Source organism: Erigeron canadensis, chromosome 3 (genome assembly GCF_010389155.1).
Source record: "Erigeron canadensis isolate Cc75 chromosome 3, C_canadensis_v1, whole genome shotgun sequence".
Taxonomy (NCBI): Eukaryota; Viridiplantae; Streptophyta; class Magnoliopsida; order Asterales; family Asteraceae; genus Erigeron; species Erigeron canadensis.
The window spans coordinates 18,026,223-18,049,669 of NC_057763.1; the positions used below are offsets into that span (position 1 = coordinate 18,026,223).

The 23,447-nt window shown below is 31.9% G+C and overlaps 2 protein-coding genes and 1 long non-coding RNA gene across 3 annotated transcripts; 1 reads left to right on the plus strand and 2 right to left on the minus strand.

Moving 5' to 3' along the window:
* Nucleotides 1–208: 208 nt before the first annotated feature.
* LOC122591616 lies at nt 209–1,646 on the plus strand. The gene is made up of 3 exons (XM_043763875.1): nt 209–864; nt 996–1,095; nt 1,200–1,646. Exons 1-3 carry the CDS (start codon nt 209–211, stop codon nt 1,644–1,646), a joined length of 1,203 nt encoding a protein of 400 aa, XP_043619810.1.
* An 816-nt stretch (nt 1,647–2,462) lies between these two features.
* Nucleotides 2,463–5,262, minus strand: LOC122593299 (heme oxygenase 1, chloroplastic-like). The gene is made up of 4 exons (XM_043765691.1): nt 4,768–5,262; nt 3,041–3,264; nt 2,824–2,931; nt 2,463–2,697 (listed from the first exon to the last, which is right to left on the minus strand). Exons 1-4 carry the CDS (start codon nt 5,033–5,035, stop codon nt 2,605–2,607), a joined length of 693 nt encoding a protein of 230 aa, XP_043621626.1. The 5' UTR covers nt 5,036–5,262; the 3' UTR covers nt 2,463–2,604.
* Nucleotides 5,263–12,316: 7,054 nt separating this feature from the next.
* On the minus strand, nt 12,317–15,511 carry LOC122590564. The gene is made up of 3 exons (XR_006322535.1): nt 15,406–15,511; nt 13,328–13,437; nt 12,317–12,341 (listed from the first exon to the last, which is right to left on the minus strand). It is a non-coding gene; the product is annotated as an uncharacterized LOC122590564 (long non-coding RNA).
* Between the last annotated feature and the right edge of the window lie 7,936 nt (nt 15,512–23,447).

Genomic DNA, 23,447 nt, shown 5'->3' on the forward strand with positions numbered 1-23,447 from the left:
GTTATGCTTGAGTTATTGCGTGTTTTACGCATCACTATGGCTCCATTCTTAGTTATCATTGCCATGGATGGCCTTACACTGCTATTAATAATTTAGCTAGTAATGGTATGTTCACGGGAGCTAAACTTAACCAGGTCACGATCTCACATTTATTCTATGCCGATGATGTCATTGTGTTGGCGAATGGTCTGAGAAAAATTTGAATAATATGTCGAATGCTTTAGGATTCTTTTATGGTGTCTCGGGTCATAAAATTAATTTTCAAAAATCATCTATCATTGGTGTCGGGGTGTGTCAAGAGGAGATTGGTCGTCTTGCTTACTTTATTGGGTGCAAAGCTCAAAATCTGCCATTTAAATATCTTGGTATCCCCATTGGTGGTAGTGCTAAAAGAGTTTCTTTCTGGGAGCCTGTCTTTAATAAGTTTAAAAAACACTTTTCGGGTTGGAAAGCGATCCTTTTCTCTATAGGTGGGACATTGACACTAATCAAATCTGTGCTTGGCTCTTTAGGAAATTATTTTCTCTCCATTTATCGTATGCCTAAATCTGTTGTTAAGACATTGGAATCCTTGAGGTGTTCTGTCTTTTGGGGAGGCTCGTTGAACATAAGGAAAATTCACTGGATAAATTGGAATACGGCATTGGCAAGTAAAAAAGTTGGTGGGCTAGGAATTGGCAGCTTAAATGTTTTGAATTTCTCTCTTTTGTATAAGTGGAGATGGCGGGGTATAAATTACCGAGACAGCTTATGGGCACAAGTCATTCTGGATATTCATGGAAAGGAATGTTTTTATAATATGTCTGCAAAATCAAATGGTAATTGGAATAATATTGTGGCAGCTAATAAACATGTTCATACAATGTATTCGCTTCCAATTGATGTGATCAATCATTTCTGTCGAGATTTCCAAGACTTTTTGCTATTGAACTAACCAAGGAATGTTTGGTTACTATTAGACATTCAAGTGCTGGTTGTGTTTGGAATTGGCGTAGGGGTATTAGATCAGGGAGCGTACAGGAACAACTTCATAGCATGGTTGGCCTGTTGCCTAGAGATCTCGACAATAGTGACGATAGATGGAGAATTTCGATGGTAAGTCTCATTTTCTTGTTGCATCCATTCGTAAATTCATTGATAATAAATCTCTCCCCATTAATGATTTTCATACTACTTGGAACAATTGTGTCCCAAAAAAGATTAATCATTTTGTATGGCGTCTTCTTCGCAATGGCATCCCCACGAATGTGAATCTTTTTGGGAAGGGCGTGGATATCTCCACTGTTCGCTGTAATCTTTGTGATAGTGGTATTGATGATACTAGTCATTTATTTCGACATTGCCCGTTTACATGTGATCCTAGATCTAAAATCAACCCGTGGGTGCATCATAATATTCCTGATGAGGATCCTAAGGACAAATTGAATTGGTACAAGGGTCTTCATCTTACTAATTTCCAACGTCAGGTGCTTGAAGCTATTATGCTTATGTGGTGGTGGCATATATGGAAAGAAAGAAACAATGGTTTTCACAACGGTCATCATACTAGTGTCGACGACACTTTTACTTCTATTGTTTCTTTATCCTTTTTGTGGGTTTCTAACCGTGACTGGAGCATTCTTTTGATTGGAATGAATGGAAAGTGAATCCTTTAAATAATGGATGAGGTTGTTCACTGGAGACTTTTGGCTCTTTTGTTTCTTTTATTGCACATGGTGGTATGCTTGAGATTGGTACTGCTTGATGGTTTCTTGGCTCTTTGGTATATATTTGGACATTCGGGTGGGCTGAAGATCTTGGTCAAAAGGGTGAGGTCGCATGGTTGTTTTTATTCTTTGATATTGTATTTCAGCATGTATATTATGATTGTGACGTGTCCCAGAAGCATGGTTGGGATTACACCACGAAGTGAAAACCGGTGGTTGTGCCTTCGTCGGTTGGGAGTTTTTCTCGTGTACGTCTTGGGCCCGAGTTTTGTCACTCCTTTTGTAATCCTCGCAGTTAATGTCTCAAGAAGAGTCTAGATCTGTTGTTATTTCGATTGTTGATATCTCTAGATTGTTTGTGTAATTGTACTTTCGCGCAACTAGCGCCTCACTCGCTAGGTTGTCTTCATATATATATATATAATTTTTTGCCCTTCAAAAAAAAAAAGAAATGCCTAGCATGTAGAGCAACTTAGATGCACCAACTTGGAATCGATGGGAATTTTACTTTGCTCTTGATTTTACTCATTACTGATCTGGAAAAGGGTCTGCTCTAGTTCATGAGATAGTCATATTCTTTTAGTTTATGCAATTAGGTTCAAGAAAATCCTTCCTTTTTATCACATACTTCCCCAATATTGAGTCTTTTCAAATTTTGACAACAGTTTAAAAACACTGCTGTAATTTTAAAGAAACCCTTTAGGCGATCTATAAGAATGGCTACATTTATGCAGAGGTAAGAAGGATCCTTTGTGGTGGTTGAAATTATTGCCATTTTTAAGTTATTTAAAGCTTTATACAAGAAAAATATTTTGTACAAAGAAGAATTACAGTAGTTTTGGTTTTACATGAGAATTGAAGATCATAAAACACAACAGATTTCGTGCTTCTTTCTTAATCATGCCAAGATCAAATGCAGAATATCACCATTGAATTTGAAAGATTTCTCAGTTTCTTCAAGACAATGATTCTTCTCGTCTCTAGTCCAGTTCTGATCACAACAAATGTATTAAATCATAGTTAAAACACACCATTGTCTTAAAAGGTCAAACTTAGTTTTTTTATTCAGCTTCAAAATCATAGTTTTATCTTTTCACGAATTTAATATCTATGTTACCTCAGCGACCCTGTTCAGTTTCTCCCTAACATTGTGCAATAGATGCGGAAGATCACTATCCCATTTGTAGAACTCCAGCTCTTTGCCATTTAAGATCTTTGCAGCCACCTATACCAAATTAGAAAAATATCAGGCTAATGTTATATACGATGCTTGACTTTAATTTTGCACTTCTGCTAACCATTTCCCTCGAGATTTATTCTAAGTGTAATCTAACCTTTTTTCCGATCATCTGACCACCTGCAGTGTGTGCAAAGTATGTGTTGTAAAAGTGGCAGATAAACGCGTGTGGGTCGGTTTTTGACAATCCTTCAATATAAAGTGAGTAGTCGAGCCCAGGTGATAACGGTTCAGGAATAGAATGACCTTCTTCTTTGAACCATTCCAAATCTTTCAACAAATTTACTGTCCGTTCAAGCCCTGTATTCTTAAACTCGGCATCTGCAAAACAAAGATTACCAAGAAACAGCACAAGCATATTATAGAGATCCCTAGAAGCTCAGTTTTTCTTTAAAATAACATATTGTATATGAACATTAGATATTTATGACATAAATATCAGAAATCCCAAAAGTATTTAAAAGAAGCTAAAACAATTCATATTTTCTTGTATATAAGACTAGTGTTTTCATATGATCACCCAGGAAAATTTGTTGATGATTTAATCATTCAATATAGTTCTTTTGCCAAAAGACTATATATTTCCATGATCTTGAACTATAGAAAGAAGTTATAACTACCATAATGATCGTATTTTAATCCTAACGAGACAAAGTACCCGCACATTGCAATGGTGAGATGGTGGGGGTGATAGGTCATAGAGTATGATAGATAATAGGAGGTGATAGTTATAGAGGGTGATAACCAAATGTATTAGCCGTCCGGGCTCCGCCCTCGAATTTAAAAATTCGTCGATATATCGAATGACATATCTAAAGAAAGAGCATGAAATTTTAACTAATACTCATATATTTTTTTTATAATTTATCGATATATAGCTTTTGAAATAAAAGATTTTAAATAAATTAGAAGGATAAAATGATTTATGGAGAAGAGAGAAAAATAAATGGTTGAGATTTGGGGAGAGAGGAAAAAAATGAGTGGTTGAGGGTTTTTTTAAAGGTATTATATGAATGTTGAATATTGAATGTTGAAAAGTTGAAAGTTAAAAAGTGAATTTGTTGTATAAAAAGTAAGTAAGTAACTGCTCAGTGCCGCCTTCCGCGGGTTTTGAGCCCCAATACCTCGACGGTGTATGGGGGAGGTTAAGATGTAGGCAGACCTTACCTCTACCAAAGTAGAGAGGCTGCTTCCAATTTCTACCTAAATGGTAGAAAAGGCCCTCCAACCTTTGCTTTATAATATAGTATATAGATAGATTAATAACCAAGAAAGCTAGATTAATAACCAAGAAAGCGGAGTTAGAATTTTAACAAATGATTGGAACTCTAAAAACAAGTTATAACAGCTATAATACATCATAAGGCCTTGGCCAACGGCTCTTCGTGAGCCTCTTCCTCAACCGTGTTGACGAGGACACCATTGGCAACAAGCTCTTCCAAGGGCTTTTCCTCAAAGCCCTTCGTTGGAAGGAATTATGAGGACGAGGAGAGGTGGGTCCAATTTTGTATAAATTATATGTATGTGTGTGTGGCTTTTATATAGATTATATTATATATATTTGAGGAAGAGGTGAGAAGAGGTATGGTTGGTAGTGAGTGAAGAAAATGTGATTTAGGAAAGGGAAAAACTGATGTGGCTGTGAGGAAGGGGGAGGAAAGTGTCGAGAGTTGGTTGTGGCCTGATACAATTCTAAAACTTCTTAGGCAGGCGTGTTCAAGCAATTAAAGTTAATACAAATCAAAGTGGATCAAATGCTACTTGCTCTACCAATTGCATAAATACTTGTTATCTTTGTGTGTAAAATTATGAAAGGAAACTCACATTCAGGGAAATCAGCCTTATCAACAATCTTGTCAAAAGTATCATAAACAAGCTTACTATCCACCAAGAACTTTAAGTAACCATCAATATTTGGCTCCCATTTAGGCCATGGTTTTCCTTGTGTTTCTTTTTCTCCTCCTTTAGATTGATCTTTACCATGTAGTTTCATAGCAACTGACCTCATCTCATCAACAAACCCACCAGTAGACTTCTTCTTAGACCTCTCCTCTTCCACGGACACCGTCGTTGCTACCACGGTCACTACCATTTTTTCCCCGACTCTACAAACAAAACAAAGAAACTACGATTCAATATTTGATCTGGGTTTTCTCGAAAACAGAAAAAGATTTTATCTTTAAGTTGAATTTGAGATGGATATATTGTTTAAAGATTAGTTACAATTGGAGGGTTTTTTGTGTGTTTGTTACGTATCATATGGTTAAAGAAATAGGTGTGGAACTTATTATTAAAGACAACGTTTGAGTGTAAAATTGTATTATTCAAATATGACGACACAACTAGAGTCTATATAGAAAGAGAAATGATAATTGTACCGCTATATTTGATTAATTTATTATAATGTATATTTTTTTAGTATATTGTATAAGTCAGTAATATATATATATATATATGATACATGTATGGTACAAATATCATTACCTATATAAAATGGGTGTTGATTGGTTTGTGAATAGTTTGCATTAATAAATTGTAACGTTGAAGTTAAAGATAGTGACTTTATGATTAAATAATAACATAGTGATCCACTTTTGGATATGGCATTATTGTTGTCAATTGGGTTTGTTTTGATGTGTTATATATTTTATAAAATTTGCACTGAAACAAATATGGTATCTTGTAGAATTTATTGGAAAGTGTCTAGGAGTGATGTATGGATGGGGTTTTGATTGTAAAGATTTTATGAGTATTTGGATGTGCATTTTCTCGTCATGTATTGGCCCTTTATCTGTGACTCAACTACTATTCTGGTAACTTGAACAAACTTATTGCAGCAACCGTCACTACAAAATCCTTTTCATACATATTTGTACACTGTGGACTTGATGGTTAACAGTGTACTTTTGTTTTATTCACTTATTGCAGCGAGGAACTGTTAACCATCAAGTCCACAGTGCACGGGATTTCTATATATGTAAACGCTTCGCTCGCAGTGTCATTTTCATACTTTGTTTTCGCATTTATTTCACACATTCCTTTTACGTTTTCATCAGGTATGTATATATATATATATATATATATATGTTTATTAAATTTTCAATATATATAATAGGTGTATATATGTATGTTTTATTTAATTTTTCATACTATTTTTGCTTTCAAGTATATGTATATATGTTTAAATATAGTAGGTATATATATATATATATACGAGCATGGTACCCACGCAATGCGGCGGCGGTAGTGTAGAAGACGATCTAGTAGTGGCGGTAATGGTACTGTTGGTAGTGGTGACGGTGTCAAGTGGTATAGGTTGATGTAATTGTGATAGTGAAAAGTTTTAGAAGATAAGGGCTTAACGTGTCAAGTATTAAAATAAAGGGTTTATGGTGTAAATTAATTCATGGGCAAAGTTGGTAATTTATAAAACTCTTTCCATAGTGGGTTTTTATTAAGGGGCAATTTGGTAATTTCGCATGTGACATATGAGTAACTATTTTTATTTTGAGGGGGTGCATAATCTTTAATATGGAGTATATATATATATAGTAGTTATAATACCCGTATGATGTACGGATTGTTTAAATATATGTTTACATATAGAATTATAGTTATTGGTTATCTACCATGAACCAAAATAAAAGGCACAGATGGATATCTACCATGAACCAAAATAATATTTAAATAATAAAGATTCTAAATAATACTTTGGGAAAAGTTGGTTGTCAAATATGTTAGCCGTAGTAAACTTAGAGGTTTTAAAATGATGATATTTTAAATTTTTTAAAGATGTTAGTGTAGACAAATTACTACATCAAGTTATTTTTACCGCCGCTCCCTTTTAAGCCCCATGTTATCCTCCACCATGGTTTACGCGAGTCTTCATTACCACTATCACCGCCATGGTAAGTAGTCATTTATACTGCAAAATACAAATCATATTATAAAAATATATATAACAAAATTATCACATATTTTATTCAATGTAACAAAATGATCAAGTTTAAGAAAAGATCCAAAATTAGCACATATAACAAAATTATCACATATACATATAACAAAATGATCAAGGTTAAGAAAGATCCAAAATTATCACATATTTTATTCAATGTAACTTATTTTTTTATATTACTTGTATATATATCTTTTCAATTATATTCTTTGTATATACTTTTTATGCAAATGTTTATTCAACTTTATAATAAATTTTAGAACTTCGTTTATACAATATATATTGACTTTTATATTTTTAATTTTATTCTTATTCTTTTTACTTATATATTTACTTGTGTTTTATACTAATATAGTTTACTTATATGTTTTTTACGTAATGTTTAATATTCTTTTTATACTAATATACTTTACTTATATCTATGTTTTCATATTAACTTTTTAAGTAAACTTTTTATACGTCATATTTTTTAACTTAATTTTTATATATAGTTTTATCTATATTTTTGTTAAACTAATTTTTTATACGTTTTAAGTAGTTTATTTTAATAAAAAATTTTAAATAATTATGGCTATTTAGTTCTATACATATATTTTTAACATAATCTTGGCTATTTATTTTAATTAATTTTTTAACAATTTTTTTCTACGTAATTTTTCATCTAACAATATATTCTAACAAATAACTAAAAGACCTAACACTAATCATTAAATATTCTAATAAATATTCTTACAAATCACTAACAAAACAAATTAGTGGGCTCCTAACAAATTACTAAACATTGTAATATAAATCACTAATTTATCAACAAAACTAAACTAACAAACCTATTAAAATCCTAAAGTAAACTATTAATCCTAACAAAACTAATATGTATACAAAAACTATACTAACATACCAATATAATCAATTAACTATCAAAAACACATAATAACAATCAAAAAGCGGAAAATACATACCAGAATTTGTGATGGCCGGAAAATTTGGGGGAGGAGACCCGGAAAATCAAACGGCGGCCGAAAAATAGTGGGCTCCTAAAAGTCCAGATGTCGCTGCTAATACTTCGCTGTAAAAGGGGCCGGATGGTCGGAAAATACTACCCACGGCAGTGGTGGCTGGCGGTGGTGGCTGACGGGGGTGATGATCCCGAAGTTTCGTGGTGGCCGGATTGTTAGAATAAGGGGACTGGATTGTTAAAATATGAGGTGTTTTGGTAGTGTCGTGGTGGCCGGATTCTTAGTAGCCAAAGTGGCTGGATTCATTTTTTAAATCTAAGATTAAAATGATGGAATGGATGGGTGGATAGCTTTTATTCTGAAAACGAGTCCCACTTCATTTATTGCAGCGACCCTCGCTGCAATATCTGCATTTAAACCGGTCAAACCAATAGAGGCGTCGGTAGTGGAAAGCTGACGCGGCTATAGTTTTTGCAGTGACCCTCGTTGTAAAAACTGGGTGGTCAAAATACTAAATAAGGAGGTCGTGATACGGAGAGCGTTTATTTATCATATATACATAACGAAACTAGGTTGCATTTACTGCTTATTTCTGTAGTTTAGAAATAATATGCATTATTATTTAAAAAAAATATATACACATAACAAGAGTAAAGATATCAAAACTGAAACCAACTATTTTACTCAAGTTAAGGGGCAAGGAATACATCTCGGGTACGCTATCAGTTTGGCTACACCATTTCAAGCCTTCGGCCCAAAGGCTTCGGGTAGAGGTCGGGTACCATCAATCGGGTATTAGTTTGAGTATTGAAGCCGACGTGCGGGTAGCTAATTTCGACTGTTGCTTTGTGGTGGCCTCCCCTCCCCCCCGAAAAAAAAAAAAAAATCGGCTACATGCTATTATTTAAAAAAAAAAAAAACCTTTTCTCCATCTATATGTACACTTCACATTTTATTTTAAAACACACAACATACACACAAATTATTCACATACCAGCACTACCATATAATCAACACTTTTCTACAGTACAACTTAACAATGTCTTCAAGTTCTTCGGAATCTCGGTGTGTCGTTGTCGGATCGGAATCGTCATCCGAGTCCGATGGTGAGCTCTTGCAAAACGCGATTCAATGGATGCAAGACATCAACGTGTTGAACCAATCCAACTTGTATCTTACGGAGCGAAATGGCACGACACGGGGCACATCATTTTATGTTAACAACTGCTATTACAAACGCGGTTATTATCTAACCGATGACATCTAAAACAAGTACTCGACGTTTGTAAAAGCATACTCGTATCCTACTGATCCGAAGGAGAAAGGATTCAAACTCATAATAAAAAAGATATATATATATATACACACACATTTACCTATATGAGTTGTATTCATGAGAATCCTTAAAAAGTGGGGAACTCCAAGGGCCACATCTCAGCCCTTGGATCAACTATCATCTATGGTCAAAATTAATATGAAAAAATATATAAGGAAGGGTATTCTAGTAAAATTGCACATAAAAAGAAACCACTCCTCTCTCTCACTCTTCGTCTTTTCAGATCCAAAACACACACACACACACGGTAAAACACACACATCAATTCTCTCTCTCTCTCTCTCTCCTTCGGCGTCCTACGGCCACCATCACCACCTTCAATGGCACAATCATGTTGCCTTTGTCTTCGTCATCATCTCCATCATTCATCATCAATTGATTTTGAAGATGTTAATAACAATGAATGATGTAATGAATACGAATATTACTACTTTTTGTTATGTAAATTCGAATTTTCTCAGGTAATAATCAAATGTAATTTGATAATATGTGATTAGATCTATTCTAACATTTGAGCTTGTTAAATTTTATTAGTTATTCAATTGACTTTGTTGTTTGTTACAATATTGCATACAAGGTGTTTGATAAAATGTCTAAACCAAAGTTTATTATATATGATTTAATATCAAATCACATTTTATTGAGTATTACATAAGGTATTTGATAAAATGTCTAAATTAATGTTTGATAATACGATTTAATAAACTTATGATTAAAAATTAAATTTTTTGGTGTATAAGTTTGTGGATATATACTCCATTTGTTTTGTGGAAATTTATGAGTAACATTAAATACAATTTGTTATCTGTTATTGTTTACTTTTATGTTCATAAACATATTTGATTATGTATATAGAGATTTATGTTTTTGTAACTGTATGTAAAATCATATTTGATTTTGTATATAGATTCTATAGATTTGTGTTTTGTAACTTTGTTCATAATCATATTTGATTATGTATAAAGATTATAGAGATTTCTGTTTTTGTAACTGTATGTGTAAAATCATATTTGATTTTGTATATAGATTCTACAGATTTGTGTTTTGTAACTTTGTTCATAATCATATTTGATTATGTATAGAGATTATAATGATTTCTGTTCTTGTAACTGTATGTGTAAAATCATATTTGATTTTGTATATAAATTCTATAGATTTGTGTTTTGTAACTTTGTTTTGTACAATCAAATTTGATTTTGTATTGAGGTTTTAGTTATTGTGTTCTTATGCCTAGAATCATATTTAATCTTACTTTTACAGTGTGAAAATCCTATATATTATGAACTATTCAAAATCAAAAATGATTTTACGCATACATTGTTAAAAACCTATTCAAAATCAACTATTCAAAATCAAAAATGATTTTACGCATACATTGTGGAAAACCTATACAAAATCATATATGATTTTTTATAACACATTGAGACAAAACCAAATGAGTTCCATACAAAGAAAACCATTTAAATAAAAAAAATGATTTTACCTATAGTGTGTCAAATACAAAATCATATATGATTTTATTCATACATCTAGACAAAAAAAAGGGAGTTCGGTATCATTAAACATATTCAAAATCATATAAGATTTTGTATATGCTTTTCTACAAATAAACTTATTCAAAATTAAATTTGGTTTTAAGCATACACTATGAAAAATTTATTCAAAATCATTTATGATTTTACGTATAAATTTGAGATAAGACAAAGGAGTTCTATACAAATAAACCTATTTAAAATTAATTTTGATTTTATGCATACAGTGTGAAAAACTTATGCAAAATCATATATGATTTTACGCATACATTGTCAAGAAAATATACAAAATTATATATGATTTTGTGTAGCACATTGAGTCAAACCAAATGGCTTCCTTAAAAAGAAATTTATTCAAAATCAATTTTGATTTTACTCATAAAGTCTGAAAACTTATTCAAAATCAACTATTTAATATCAAAAATGATTTTACACATACATTGGGGAATTGCTATACAAAATCATATATGATTTTGTATATAGCAACCTGAGACAAAACAAAATAAGTTACATATCAAGACACCCATTTAAAATCAAAAATGATTTTTAGCATACAATGTGAAATACCCATACAAAATCATATTTGATTTTATTCATACATCTAGACAAAAGAAATGTGTTCAATATCATTAAACCTATTCAAAATCAAATTTAATGGAATTTCATTTGTTTGTGTAGATATATGGAATTTCATTAAACCTATTCAAAATCAAATCCGAAGGAGAAGTGTTATCACGAGGGCCTTCGGCCCAGCGCTTTAGTTTAGGGTTTGAAGTCCTAGGCTAATCCTACAACTTCAAACCCTAAACTAAAACTTAATTTCTAATAAAAAATGATTTCACATGTATAATGTTAAAAATCAATGAAAAATCATTTTTGATTTTATGCATACAATTTAGAAAAGTTGCATTTTAAAAACCCTAAAAGCTAAACCCTTGGGGGCAAAAACTAATACGAGGGGGAAGTGTGATTACGGGGGCCTGCTGCCCGCACTATAAATTATAGTTTGAAGTCATAGGGTTAACCTAACGGCTAACCCTACAACTTCAAACCCTAAACTAAAGATTAATTTCTAATCAAAATGATTTCACATGTATAATGTTAAAAATCAATGCAAAGTAATTTTTGATTTTATGCATACATTTTAGAGAAGATGCATTCTAAAACCCTAAAAGCTAAACCCTTGGGGGCTAAAAGCTAATTCGAGGATGAAGTGTGATCATGGGGGCCTTCGGCCCCGCGCTTTAGTTTAGGGTTTGAAGTCGTAGGGTTAGCCGTTAGGTTAATCTAACGGCTAACTGTAACACCCCAACTAAGGCGGAACAATGAGATATACAGAAAGTCGAGTATTCAAAACAAATGATTATAAATAACATTCACCATAGTTTTATTTGATAAAAGAATTTACAAATGTACAAGCATGTGAACCAATTTCCAAGTACAAATGCGTCCACCGTACTTGAATATTAAGTTCACGAAACAAATAACAAGCACATGAAGTAGTATACTACAATGATCAAGGCGGATTCCATTGCCTATCACAAGGTTTGATCTTTGACTCCAAGGTGCAATGCAAATAATCATGAAGCATATAAATCCTCAATGCTTAAGTTTATTTCCTGAAAAGCATGAAGAAAAAGTGTCAACTACGAAAACGTAGTTGGTGAGTGCATAGGTTTTTATATAAATCTTGGTACATCACCGTTTTAATACCTAGAAAAACTGATTACTATTACATTTCGAAATATCCAAACCATATGATCGACAAAATTTTCATATCATGTTATCAAGTTTCCAAATACCATAATGTCATATCAAGACTTGGAGAATCTATAGTAAAATTTCAAGTTTTCATTTGTCAAATCATCATGAGAGAAAAAGTATATAAATCGATTAATCGTATATCATACCAAAATCATTCGGTTACCAAAATCATTTCAATATCACCAATTTCAACGTCTTTCAAGATATCATATGAGGGACGATACCCAATCCGTATGTCCAAACAATTTCCAATTATCAACAATATTAATATCAATTTTACTTAGCCACAAGGGCATAATTCAATATCAATTTCATTTAGCCACAAAGGCATAATTTACATAATTTTGATGAGTAAATGCTTGAACCACTACTAAGACCGGTTATGTCCAAAATAATAAGAAGCACATGCCGTCAATCACGTGCAATAATAATAACAAAGGGGTCGTGCCATGGAGACGACCAATAAAGTAATAGAAGGGGGTGTGGTATATGATTGATCACTGATATAGTAGTTAGAGCACCGCGTGGTCGGACTGGGAATGATGGTCGTCACAAAGGCAAACCAAACATCCCACCGTTACGCGTTGGGTGAGGGGACAAGTCCTAGTTGCGCAACTCTCAAACTACAGGCCTCTCGAAGAGTTAATAGTAGTGTACCGAGGTGAAATAGTTTGACAGTACTCAATCTCATCATATAATATATAACATGTTGCACATACAATATAATTTCCATATCATAATCATTCTTTCAAATATCATTTCATAAAGCAATTTTATTTATCATGCTTTTCACCCCGAAAGTAAAACACATAAAAGAGTTTGAAAGGGGGCTATGACTCACCTTGATATGCCGCATATTATATTCACTTATCCAAAATGGGTACTTCCCATCAATCGCTCCAGCATACATTCGTCACATTTCTCAATCACATTTCAAAGCCAAGACTATCCCTACGATAGGACTAATACATGTAAGTTCCTATCTTAAGCTATCACTTAGAAATGCCACTTTCATTATGTTGCTATCAATTGTGGAATCCAAGTATATTGCTAACATTCGCATTGTTTTGGTTGTAGAGATTGATGGTGTAAAAGGTTACTTTAATTACATGTGTAGTTATAAGTTGTTAGATTTTTGGTAACTTGGCCTCATTTGTGGTTTCACTTGGCATCTTAGGTTATCATATAGAAATATCATATTAAGTTATATTATCCTTATTCATCATTTGTTGTGTAACCGATTTTAGCGCGAATTAGCATTTGTGATATCAATATATAGCTTGGTTAACATAATTACTTATGCCTATCTCACTTAATTATCTTTGTTTTATTTTGATTACACTTATCTCATGAAATTCATTTAAGTGTTATGGGCCATTATCAATTGGGCCAAAATGTGATGAGTTTTTAAGTGACTTGGGCTTAATTTAGTTATTGGACTTAACCTTATTTGGGTTATGTGCTTAATGGGTTATATTGGTTATTGGACTTTATGGTTTGTTGGGCCAAGTGGGCCTACTGATTTATGGTTCTATGGGTTTAGTATTTGGACTGGGTTCACCCATTATGGCCTTTAGTGCATCTTTTAACCCATTATACAAATGGTTAGTTTCCTTTCAAATTTTCTGTTTTTAATTCACATTTTTATGAAATGTTGGCTACCATTTTGGGGTCAAGTCGAATTATTTGGACCTTCATGATTTTTACACAGTGACTTATATATATCTAGTATTTTTGTGAATTTTTGGTGAATTTTTAGATGATGTTTGGTATCCTTAAAAATTATCCATACACAAACTGTCCCGAATGGGTACTGCTTGCGACATCAGAAGTTTTATAAAAGTTCTTGATGTTCTGATTGTTAGAAAAATCCCATTATTTTATTTTAAATTCATGACACATTGAAATTACTTTTCACCAAGTATGACCTCCTGGAACCTTATGGATTAGGAGATAAAAATTGTTAAAGTTTATAAAATATTCAGACAAAATGAAAGTTTGACCAGTTTCAGTAGAAAAATCATATCTTTCGTTTCGTTCAGTATTTTTGAGTAATTCTAGTTGGTGGTTATTCTTAACTCGTTCCTCTACAACTTTTATTTTGAAAGTTTTGCTTGAAAATGCCCTCACATGCCCAGTTTTCCCGTTCAAAGACAGAAGATGGATTCTGTCAGCTTACTTTGTTTGCCCAATGCATGCCTTTACTTTATGGCTTCACCCAATACTTATTTTGGCAAACCCAATACATTTTGTTCATCCTAATTCATCTCTTAATCTTTCATTAGTGTTTTCTCCAGATTTTATTTCATATTTTATGGACAAATCATGTGATGAAAGTGATGAATTTATATTTGTGTTCTTGTGATTTCGGTTAGTGATTTTTATGCATAGTTTTGTCTTGAATTCTTATAAAATCCTTATTTCTTGTACTAACTTCATAAATCTCAGATTATTAACATGTATTTTAACATCAAAATATATATGAAATCATCAATTAAAGACCCATCTCAAATCCCAAATCAAAACAACTCAAACTAGTGCAAATCTAAGCATGCATGTTAAGATCTATTACTTTCACTATAAATCTTTCATCCATCTTTCCTCTAACATATAAAAGTTACTTTTTAATAAAATTTCCAGAAAGTTCTTTATCAAAAATACTTAAAAATGCATCAATCTTTCAAGGAAAAAGTCACTTTAAAAGCTACTAATTTATAACAACACTTTCGGGTCTTAAACTTGTTGAATCCTTGAATCTTTCTTCTAGATTTCGACATGCATGAGCATGATGAGAAAGATTCTATTGCCTTCATCAAGTGTGTTTTTCAAAGAATCAAGAAGAAAACATAAACTTTTGATAAAGATCTTTGAATATACACATAACCAAGGTTAATCTAACAAAGAGATGAAGATTCATACCCTTGAAGAGCACGGTTTTGATGAAGAAAATATGGCAGAAATTTCGTGGCTTTGATGCTCCAAATAACCCTTATTTCAAGCTTAAAATAACCCTTAAATCTTACTTGAATCAATCCTTGTTTAAGCCTTTCAAAAACCTTTTTTATTATTAAAGTTTAATATGATTTTTCCTTGTCTTTTTGTTGATTATTTGAGCCAAAATGGAGAGGAAGAAAAGAGGAGGAAGTGCAGAAAATTTGAGAGAAATGAGAGAGAAAGTATTGGTTTGTGTGTGTAAAATGAAAAGGGATGTGTGAAGTGTGGGGTGTGATGGTAGGTTAAGTTAACCTTGGGAGTTTAAGGGTATCATGTGGCTAGTTAAATTGGGATTGGTGGAGTGCACATGGCTGAATTTTTGCAAGAAAAATTAGAAATTTTTTAAGGAACAATTGTATAAAAGTCTTACACTCATGTCAATATGCATATATATGTATGTCTATGTATGTATTTGTATTGGGTGCATATATTAGTTCTTGTAAGGATATAAGTGTATGTATATGTTCTTGTATAAATATTACTAGTTATGTAGTGTTTCTAAGACATGGTTTATGTACATATATGTGTGTATACGGTGTGTATATATATATATAGATGTATGTAAATATATATATATATATTTTTGTGTTTTAATTTTATTACTTATCTCATTATTTATAAACTTTTATTTACATTAGATATATATATATAGTTATTATTATTTAAGCACTATTATGTACATCATAGTTCTATAAATATATTTTTAAGATGGTCATTATAGTTATGTGTTCAAATATACTTTGTTTACAAGATGGATATTGTTTACAAGTTTAATTTGATGGAAAGAAGATGTGAGTATATGACCCAGATATAAATGGAAAATAGAAGTTAAGGGGATATTATATACAGATTATTTAAATAAGAAGAAGAAGACCCATCTTATTATATATTTTCTATTTTACACCTTAACAATTATTGAGTATTTAACTTACATCTTGTACTTTTAAAATTTTACTTTTTAAGCCTAAACATTTATGATCAATTTAGTTGGATTAGAACACTACGAGACGAGTATATACAACAGAAGTATTTTTCTTTTATAACACCTTATGTTGTAATTTTATTCAGAAAGCTTAACTCTGTATCATGGAATACAGTTTTGAAATATTATTTAAAAAGTTTAACTAAAACTGAAATGTTTTAGCTATAAAAGTCTGTTTAAATTCAAGTATACGATCGATATGGTTTTTAGTAGTATTCTAGCCTTTACACATATTATTATATTAATTTAACAAAAACAAAAATATCTAAAGGTTAAATTAAATGAGGTTATTCATTGAAACTTTTTAAAAGTAAGTTATCAACATACAACAAGTATTGATTGTGAGTTTGTTACAAAACTATTGATATATTTTTTCTTAAAAATGTAATGATCATTTTAAATTGTTTATGTTGAACTAAACTGTGATATTTTGTTTATGTGGTAAATAAAAACCGTGAAAATAAACCATTTAGCTTGACTATGTTTCAAGACCTAATAATATAATATGCTTTTTGTTAATTTATAAATTTAGCAAGGGCATTGTTTGATCGTCTTGCCCGGGGCATCAATAAACTCAGGACCGGCCCTGCTAAAATCGTTATTGATTTTTACTCATTTGTTTTGTCTCAATGTGTGTACAAAATCAAATTTGATTTTGTATAAGTTTGACACCATATGAATAAAATCAAATTTGATTTTGAATAAGTTTCTTGATGTGAAACTTATTTGTTTTGTCTAAATTATCTATACATAATCAACTTTGATTCTGTACATAAAGTTATATAAACTAAAATCACTACAAATATCAACACATAATCAAATTTGATTGTAGACATTAGTCACAAACATAGGTAACTATAAACTCAATACAAAATCACTCTGATTGTACAAACAAAGTTTCAAAATCTCTAAAATCTCTATAGATAATCAAACTTGATTCTAGACATAAAGTTGCAAATATATAAATCACTAAAATATCAACACATAATCAAATTTAATTATAGACATATAGTCACAAACACACAGGTAACTAAAAACTCAATACATAATCAAATTTGATTGCACAAACAAAGTTACAATACACAAATTTAACAAATTCAAATTTTAGAATAATGTACACTCAAGTATGATTGACTGTACAATCAGTAAATATGTATATAATCAAATTTGATTTAGTACATACATTTTGGTTTAGACATTTCATCAAACACTTTGTGGGCAGAACTCATTATAAATATTTAAACAACAACAACCAAAGATCCAACTTCTTATCATATAAAAAACAAAAATAAGAGAAAAAAAACTACAAATCATGAATAAAAACGGTTTGTTTATCCATTTTTTATATAAAAAACATAAACTACATAAAATATAACTCTAATACCATCTTAAACATCATCTTCCATTTGTTGTTGTTGTTACTAGTGGTTTGAGATGAAGATCCATATTGTAGTGGTGGTGGAGGCGGCGGCGGCGGTTGTAACAACCCTCAATTTTCGACTAGGACAATTTACTTATATTTATCTAGGTATCTATCCCTAGAGGTTTATTAAGAGAATTAACCTTCTAGATATTGAAGGCATAGTGATATTTGCCCTCTAGTTCGATGAAATACCATAGATGACGAGTTGCCTTAGAAATGCCATAAACAAAAACTATAGGCATCCAAGAAAATCTCATAGTATAATTAGTTCTAATTGAACTTCATGAAATGTCAACGAACCAAAATTTTAATCTCAAAGAGTAAATCATAAAAATAACTATGCAAGACTCACAATATGAGATAACAACCAAAAATTTCTTATGAATATCCAACAATTCAAACACCAAGTTAATTAAAGTACATTTGAACATAAAATACAATGACCATCTTAAAAGTATATTTATAAAACTATGAGGTACATAAAAGTGCTTGAACAATAATAAGTATATCTATATAAGTGTAAAATAAATACAAGTTTATAAACCAAGAACTAAATAACAAGTTGTAACACAAAAATTATATATACACATATATGCATACAATCATGTCCTAAATTACAAAATAAATAGTAAATAAACCCTCATACATGAACCTATACTAAATAATACTTACACTTTAAACAACTAACTAATTTAAATAATTACACTACACACATATATATTTATACATACACATGTATTCATACATGAATCTAGACCAAAATACAACCATATACACCCTAAAAATTCAAATTCACACAACACATACCTTGCCTAGCCAATGGGCTTCAAGCCACCACTCAACTAGACCAACTAGCACTCCCCCAACTCCTTTTCTCTTCCTCCATCACGTGGGTATGCCCCCTCCCCCTCTCATTTTTTGAGTTTTCTCTCAAACCAACACATACACATGCAACTACACTCTCTCCAACGCTCTCAAAAATTCTGCACTCTTTCTTCTTCATTTTCGGTTTCACCAAGGCAAAATGGAGCTTGAATCTAACTAATCTAATGTAATAATAAGTTCCATTGATCATCTAATAACTAGAGTCATGTATGGTGTAAGCATGGAGTTGATTTGGAGGCAACAAGATCACGAAATCAGCCCCCAAAGAGGCTGATCGGACAGCAGTAAAAACAGGAGGAAAACATCTCCAATCTTCTTCTTTTCTTTTGATTCTTGACCATCAAAGGGTACCCAACATGTTCCTTTATTTGTTCTTCATATTTTCCTTCATTTTGTAGCTTATTTTCCCTTCTTCTCAAGTTTCTTTCAGCCATGAAACACCTCAAGAACAGCCATGGAATGGAGACCCAACAACACCCTCAATCTTGTTCTTTTCATCTTCAAAGGTTGACAACTTAAACTCTTTTGATTATCACATTCTTTATCATTCATTTTATCACAAAATACACATAGATCTTCACATGCATGCATATTTAAAAGATTGATCTAGAAGAAATAATTATGAATGCAAGAGATAATAATGGATTTAGGGTATGCATGATAAGATTTGAATTAGTTTAGGTCTATCTTGATTTGGGATTTGAGATGGATCTTTTGATTGATGAGTTTATGTATATATAAATGTTAAAATACATGTTAATAATCTGGGATTTATGAAGTTAGTACAAGAAATAAGGATTTTATAAGAATTCAAGACAAAACTATGCATAAAAATCACTAACCGAAATCACAAGAACACAAATATAAATTCATCACTTTCATCACATGATTTGTCCACAAAATATGAAATAAAATCTGTAGAAAACACTAGCGAAAGATTAAGAGATGAAATAGGATGAACAAAATGTATTGGGTTTGCTAAAATAAGTATTGGGTGAAACCATAAAATAAAGGCATGCATTGGGCAAACAAAGTAAGCTGACAGAATCCATCTTCTGTCTTTGAACGGGAAAACTGGGCATGTTAGGGAATTTTCAAGAAAAACTATCAAAATAAAAGTTGTAGAGAAATGAGTTAAGATTAACCTCCAACTGGAATTACTCAAAAATACTGAACCAAACGAAAGATATGATTTTTCTACTGAAACTGGTCAAACTGTTATTTTGTCTGAGTATTTTATAAACTTTAACAATTGTTATCTCCTAATCCATAAGGTTCCAGGAGGTCATACTTGGTGGAAAGTAATTTCAATGTGTCGTGAATTTAAAATAAAATCATGGGATTTTTCTAACAATCAGAACATCAAGAACTTTTATAAAACTTCTGATGTCGCAAGCAGTGCCCATTCGGAACAGTTTGTGTTTGGATAATTTTTAAGGACACCAAACATCATCTAAAAATGCACCAAAAATTCACAAAAATAGTAGATACATATAAGTCACTGTGTAAAAATCATTAAGGTCCAAATAATTCGGTTTGACCCCAAAATAGTAGCCAACATTTCATAAATATGTGAAGTAAAAACAGAAAATTTTAAAAGAAGCTAATCATTAGTGTAATGGGCTAAAAGATGCACTAAAGACCATAATGGGCTAACCCGGCCCAAATACTAAACCCATAGAACTATAAATCAGTAGGCCCACTTGGCCCAACAAACCATATAGTCCAATAACCAATATAACCCATTAAGCACATAACCCAAATAAGGTTAAGCCCAATAATTAAATTAAGCCCAAGTCACTTAAAAACCCATCACATTTTGGCCCAATTGATAATGGCCCATAACACTTAAACTAATTTCATGAGATAAGTGTAATCAAAATAAAACAAAGATAATTAAGTGTAATAGGCATAAGTAATTATGTTAACCAAGCTATATATTGATATCACAAATGCTAATTCGCGCTAAAATCGGTTACACAACAAATGATGAATAAGGATAACATAACTTAGTATGACATTTCTATATGATAACCTAAGATGCCAAGTGAAACCACAAATGAAGCCAAGTTACCAAAAATCTAACAACTTATAACTACGCATGTAATTAAAGTAACCTTTTACACCATCAATCTCTACAACCAAAACGATGCGAATGTTAGTAATATACTTGATCCCAGATATCATAGCAACATAATGAAAGTGGCATTTCTAAGTGATGGTTTAAGATAGGAACTTACGTGTATTAGTCCTATCGTAGGGATAGTCTTGGCTTTGAAATGTGATTGAGAAACGTGACGGATGTATGATGGAGCGATTGATGGGAAGTACCCATTTTGGATAAGTGAATATAATATGCGGCATATCAAGGTGAGTCATAGCCCCCTTTCAAACTATTTTATGTGTTTAACTATCGGGGTGAAAAGCATGATATATAAATTAAATTGATTATATATATATATACATATATATGAAATGAATCTTGATATAATGATTATGAAATGAATTTGTTTCGTATGTTCAAGATGATAAATGTTTTATGATGAGCTTGAGTTCTGTCAACCCGTTTTCTTTCGGTACACTACTATTTACTCCGAAAGTGGAGACCTGTAGTTAGAGAGTTGCGTAACTAGGATTCGTCCACCCACCCAACGTGTAACGGTGGGATGTTTGGTTGCCTTTGTGACAAACATCATTCCCAGTCCGACCACGCGGTGTTCTAGCTACCTTAAATTTGAATGGTCGTCTTCATGGCACGACCCTATTATTATTAATACGGCACTTGATTGACAGCTTGTGCCATGAAATGAATTATATATATTGTTGGACTTGATAAAATGGTAGTAGTAGTGGCTCAAGCATTTACTCATCAAAATTATGTAAATTATGCCTTTGTGGCTAAATGAAATTGATATTGAATTATGCCCCTGTGGCTAAGTGAAATTGATATTAATATTGTTGATAATTGGAAATTGTTTGAACATACGAATTGGGTATCGTCCCTCATATGATATCTTGAAAGACGTTGAAATTGGTGATATTGAAATGATTTTGGTAACCGAATGATTTTGGTATGATATACGATTAATCGATTTATATACTTTTTCTCTCATGATGATTTGACAAATGAGAACCTGAAATTTTACTATGGATTTTTCCATGTCTTGATATGACATTATGGTATTTGGAAACTTGATAACATGATATGAAAATTTTGTCGATCATATGGTTTGGATATTTCGAAATGTAATAGTAATCGGTTTTCTAAGTATTAAAACGGTGATGTACCAAGATTTATATAAAAACCTATGCACTCACTAACTACGTTTTCGTAGTTGACACTTTTTCTTCATGCTTTTCAGGAAATAAGCTTAAGCATTGAGGATTTATATGCTTCATGATTATTTGCATTGCACCTTGGAGTCAAAGATCAAACCTTGTGATGGGCAATGGAATCCGCCTTGATCATTGTAGTTTACTATTTCATGTGCTTTTTATTTGTTTCGTGGACTTAATATCCAAGTATGGTGGATGCATTTGTACTTGGAAATTGGTTCACATGCTTGTACATGTGTAATTTATTTTTATCAAATAAAGCTATGGTGAATGTTATTTATAATCCTTTGTTTTGAATACTCGACTTTCTGTACATCTCATTGATCCGCCTTAGTTGGGGTGTTACAGCGGTCGGATATGGTGGTGGTAGTGGTGGTCACCGCCCAAGGAGGAGAAGAGGGGGAGAGTGTGTGTGTTTGTGTGTGTGTGTGTGTGTTTCCATCAGGAGGAGGAAAAGAGAAAATATGTTTTTTTGTTAAGCAAATTTACATATATGCCCCTCTGTGTTTTTTTTAATGAAGGCATAAGTTTCAATCCTAGCCATTGATTGAGATGATCAAATGGCTAGGATTTGGTCCTTGGGTTTCATGAAAAATTAAGGATTCAAATGAACTTTTACCTATATATATATATAGGGGCAGGTTATTTAGAGTCCAACTTATTTAAAGTCCAAAAAGGGTCCATAAAACTTACACACTTACACATGTGTAAGACCGTCCATCTTTTGGTGGTGGTGGTGACTTACACATGTGTAAGTTAAGTCTTAGTGGTGGTGGTCGCCGTCACCAGAAAATCATGGTGGTGGTCGGAGATGATGGTGGTGGTGGTAGGAGGTGGTTAGAATTTCAGAAGCTGGAAAAAAGAAGGATAGAGATTCTCTAAAGTTCAAGTAACTTTATAGGTAAAGTTAAGAGAATCTTGACCTTTAGATTAAAATCAAAGTTTAAGATCCAAAGATGACTTTTTAATCTTAACCATTGCTTTTAATCCAATAGTTAAAATGTCGTAACTTTACCTATAAAGCTCATTTGAACTTTAGAGGATCTCAATCCAAAAAAGAATCAGTGGACCCTTTTTGAATTCTAAATAAGGTGGACTTTATATAGCGGTGGGTTAGACTAGGGACACCTATCAAATTAGGGACACTAGGGACTGAATGTAAGTCCCAACTATTACTAGATGAGTGCTGAAGACACCTCTATGTCAATGGTGAGTGTACTTTGCAACACAATCACTTAATCTGGACGTGACCAGTTTAGAGTGATTGTGTACCAGGTAATCTGGATTAACTTATTAAGGTGACAAGTTATAAGTAAATACAATGCAATAAATAAATGACAA

Coding starts and splice junctions, on each gene's coding strand:
- LOC122593299 (XM_043765691.1), bottom strand. CDS start 5,035: ATGGTAGTGACCGTGGTAGCAACGACGGTGTCCGTGGAAGAGGAGAGG. Junction 3,265..4,767: donor TAAGGCTGATTTCCCTGAAT/GTGAGTTTCCTT, acceptor TTTGTTTTGCAG/ATGCCGAGTTTAAGAATACA. Junction 2,932..3,040: donor GTCAGATGATCGGAAAAAAG/GTTAGATTACAC, acceptor AATTTGGTATAG/GTGGCTGCAAAGATCTTAAA.
- LOC122591616 (XM_043763875.1), top strand. CDS start 209: ATGTCGAATGCTTTAGGATTCTTTTATGGTGTCTCGGGTCATAAAATT. Junction 865..995: donor AATAAACATGTTCATACAAT/GTATTCGCTTCC, acceptor GAATTGGCGTAG/GGGTATTAGATCAGGGAGCG. Junction 1,096..1,199: donor ATAGATGGAGAATTTCGATG/GTAAGTCTCATT, acceptor GTCCCAAAAAAG/ATTAATCATTTTGTATGGCG.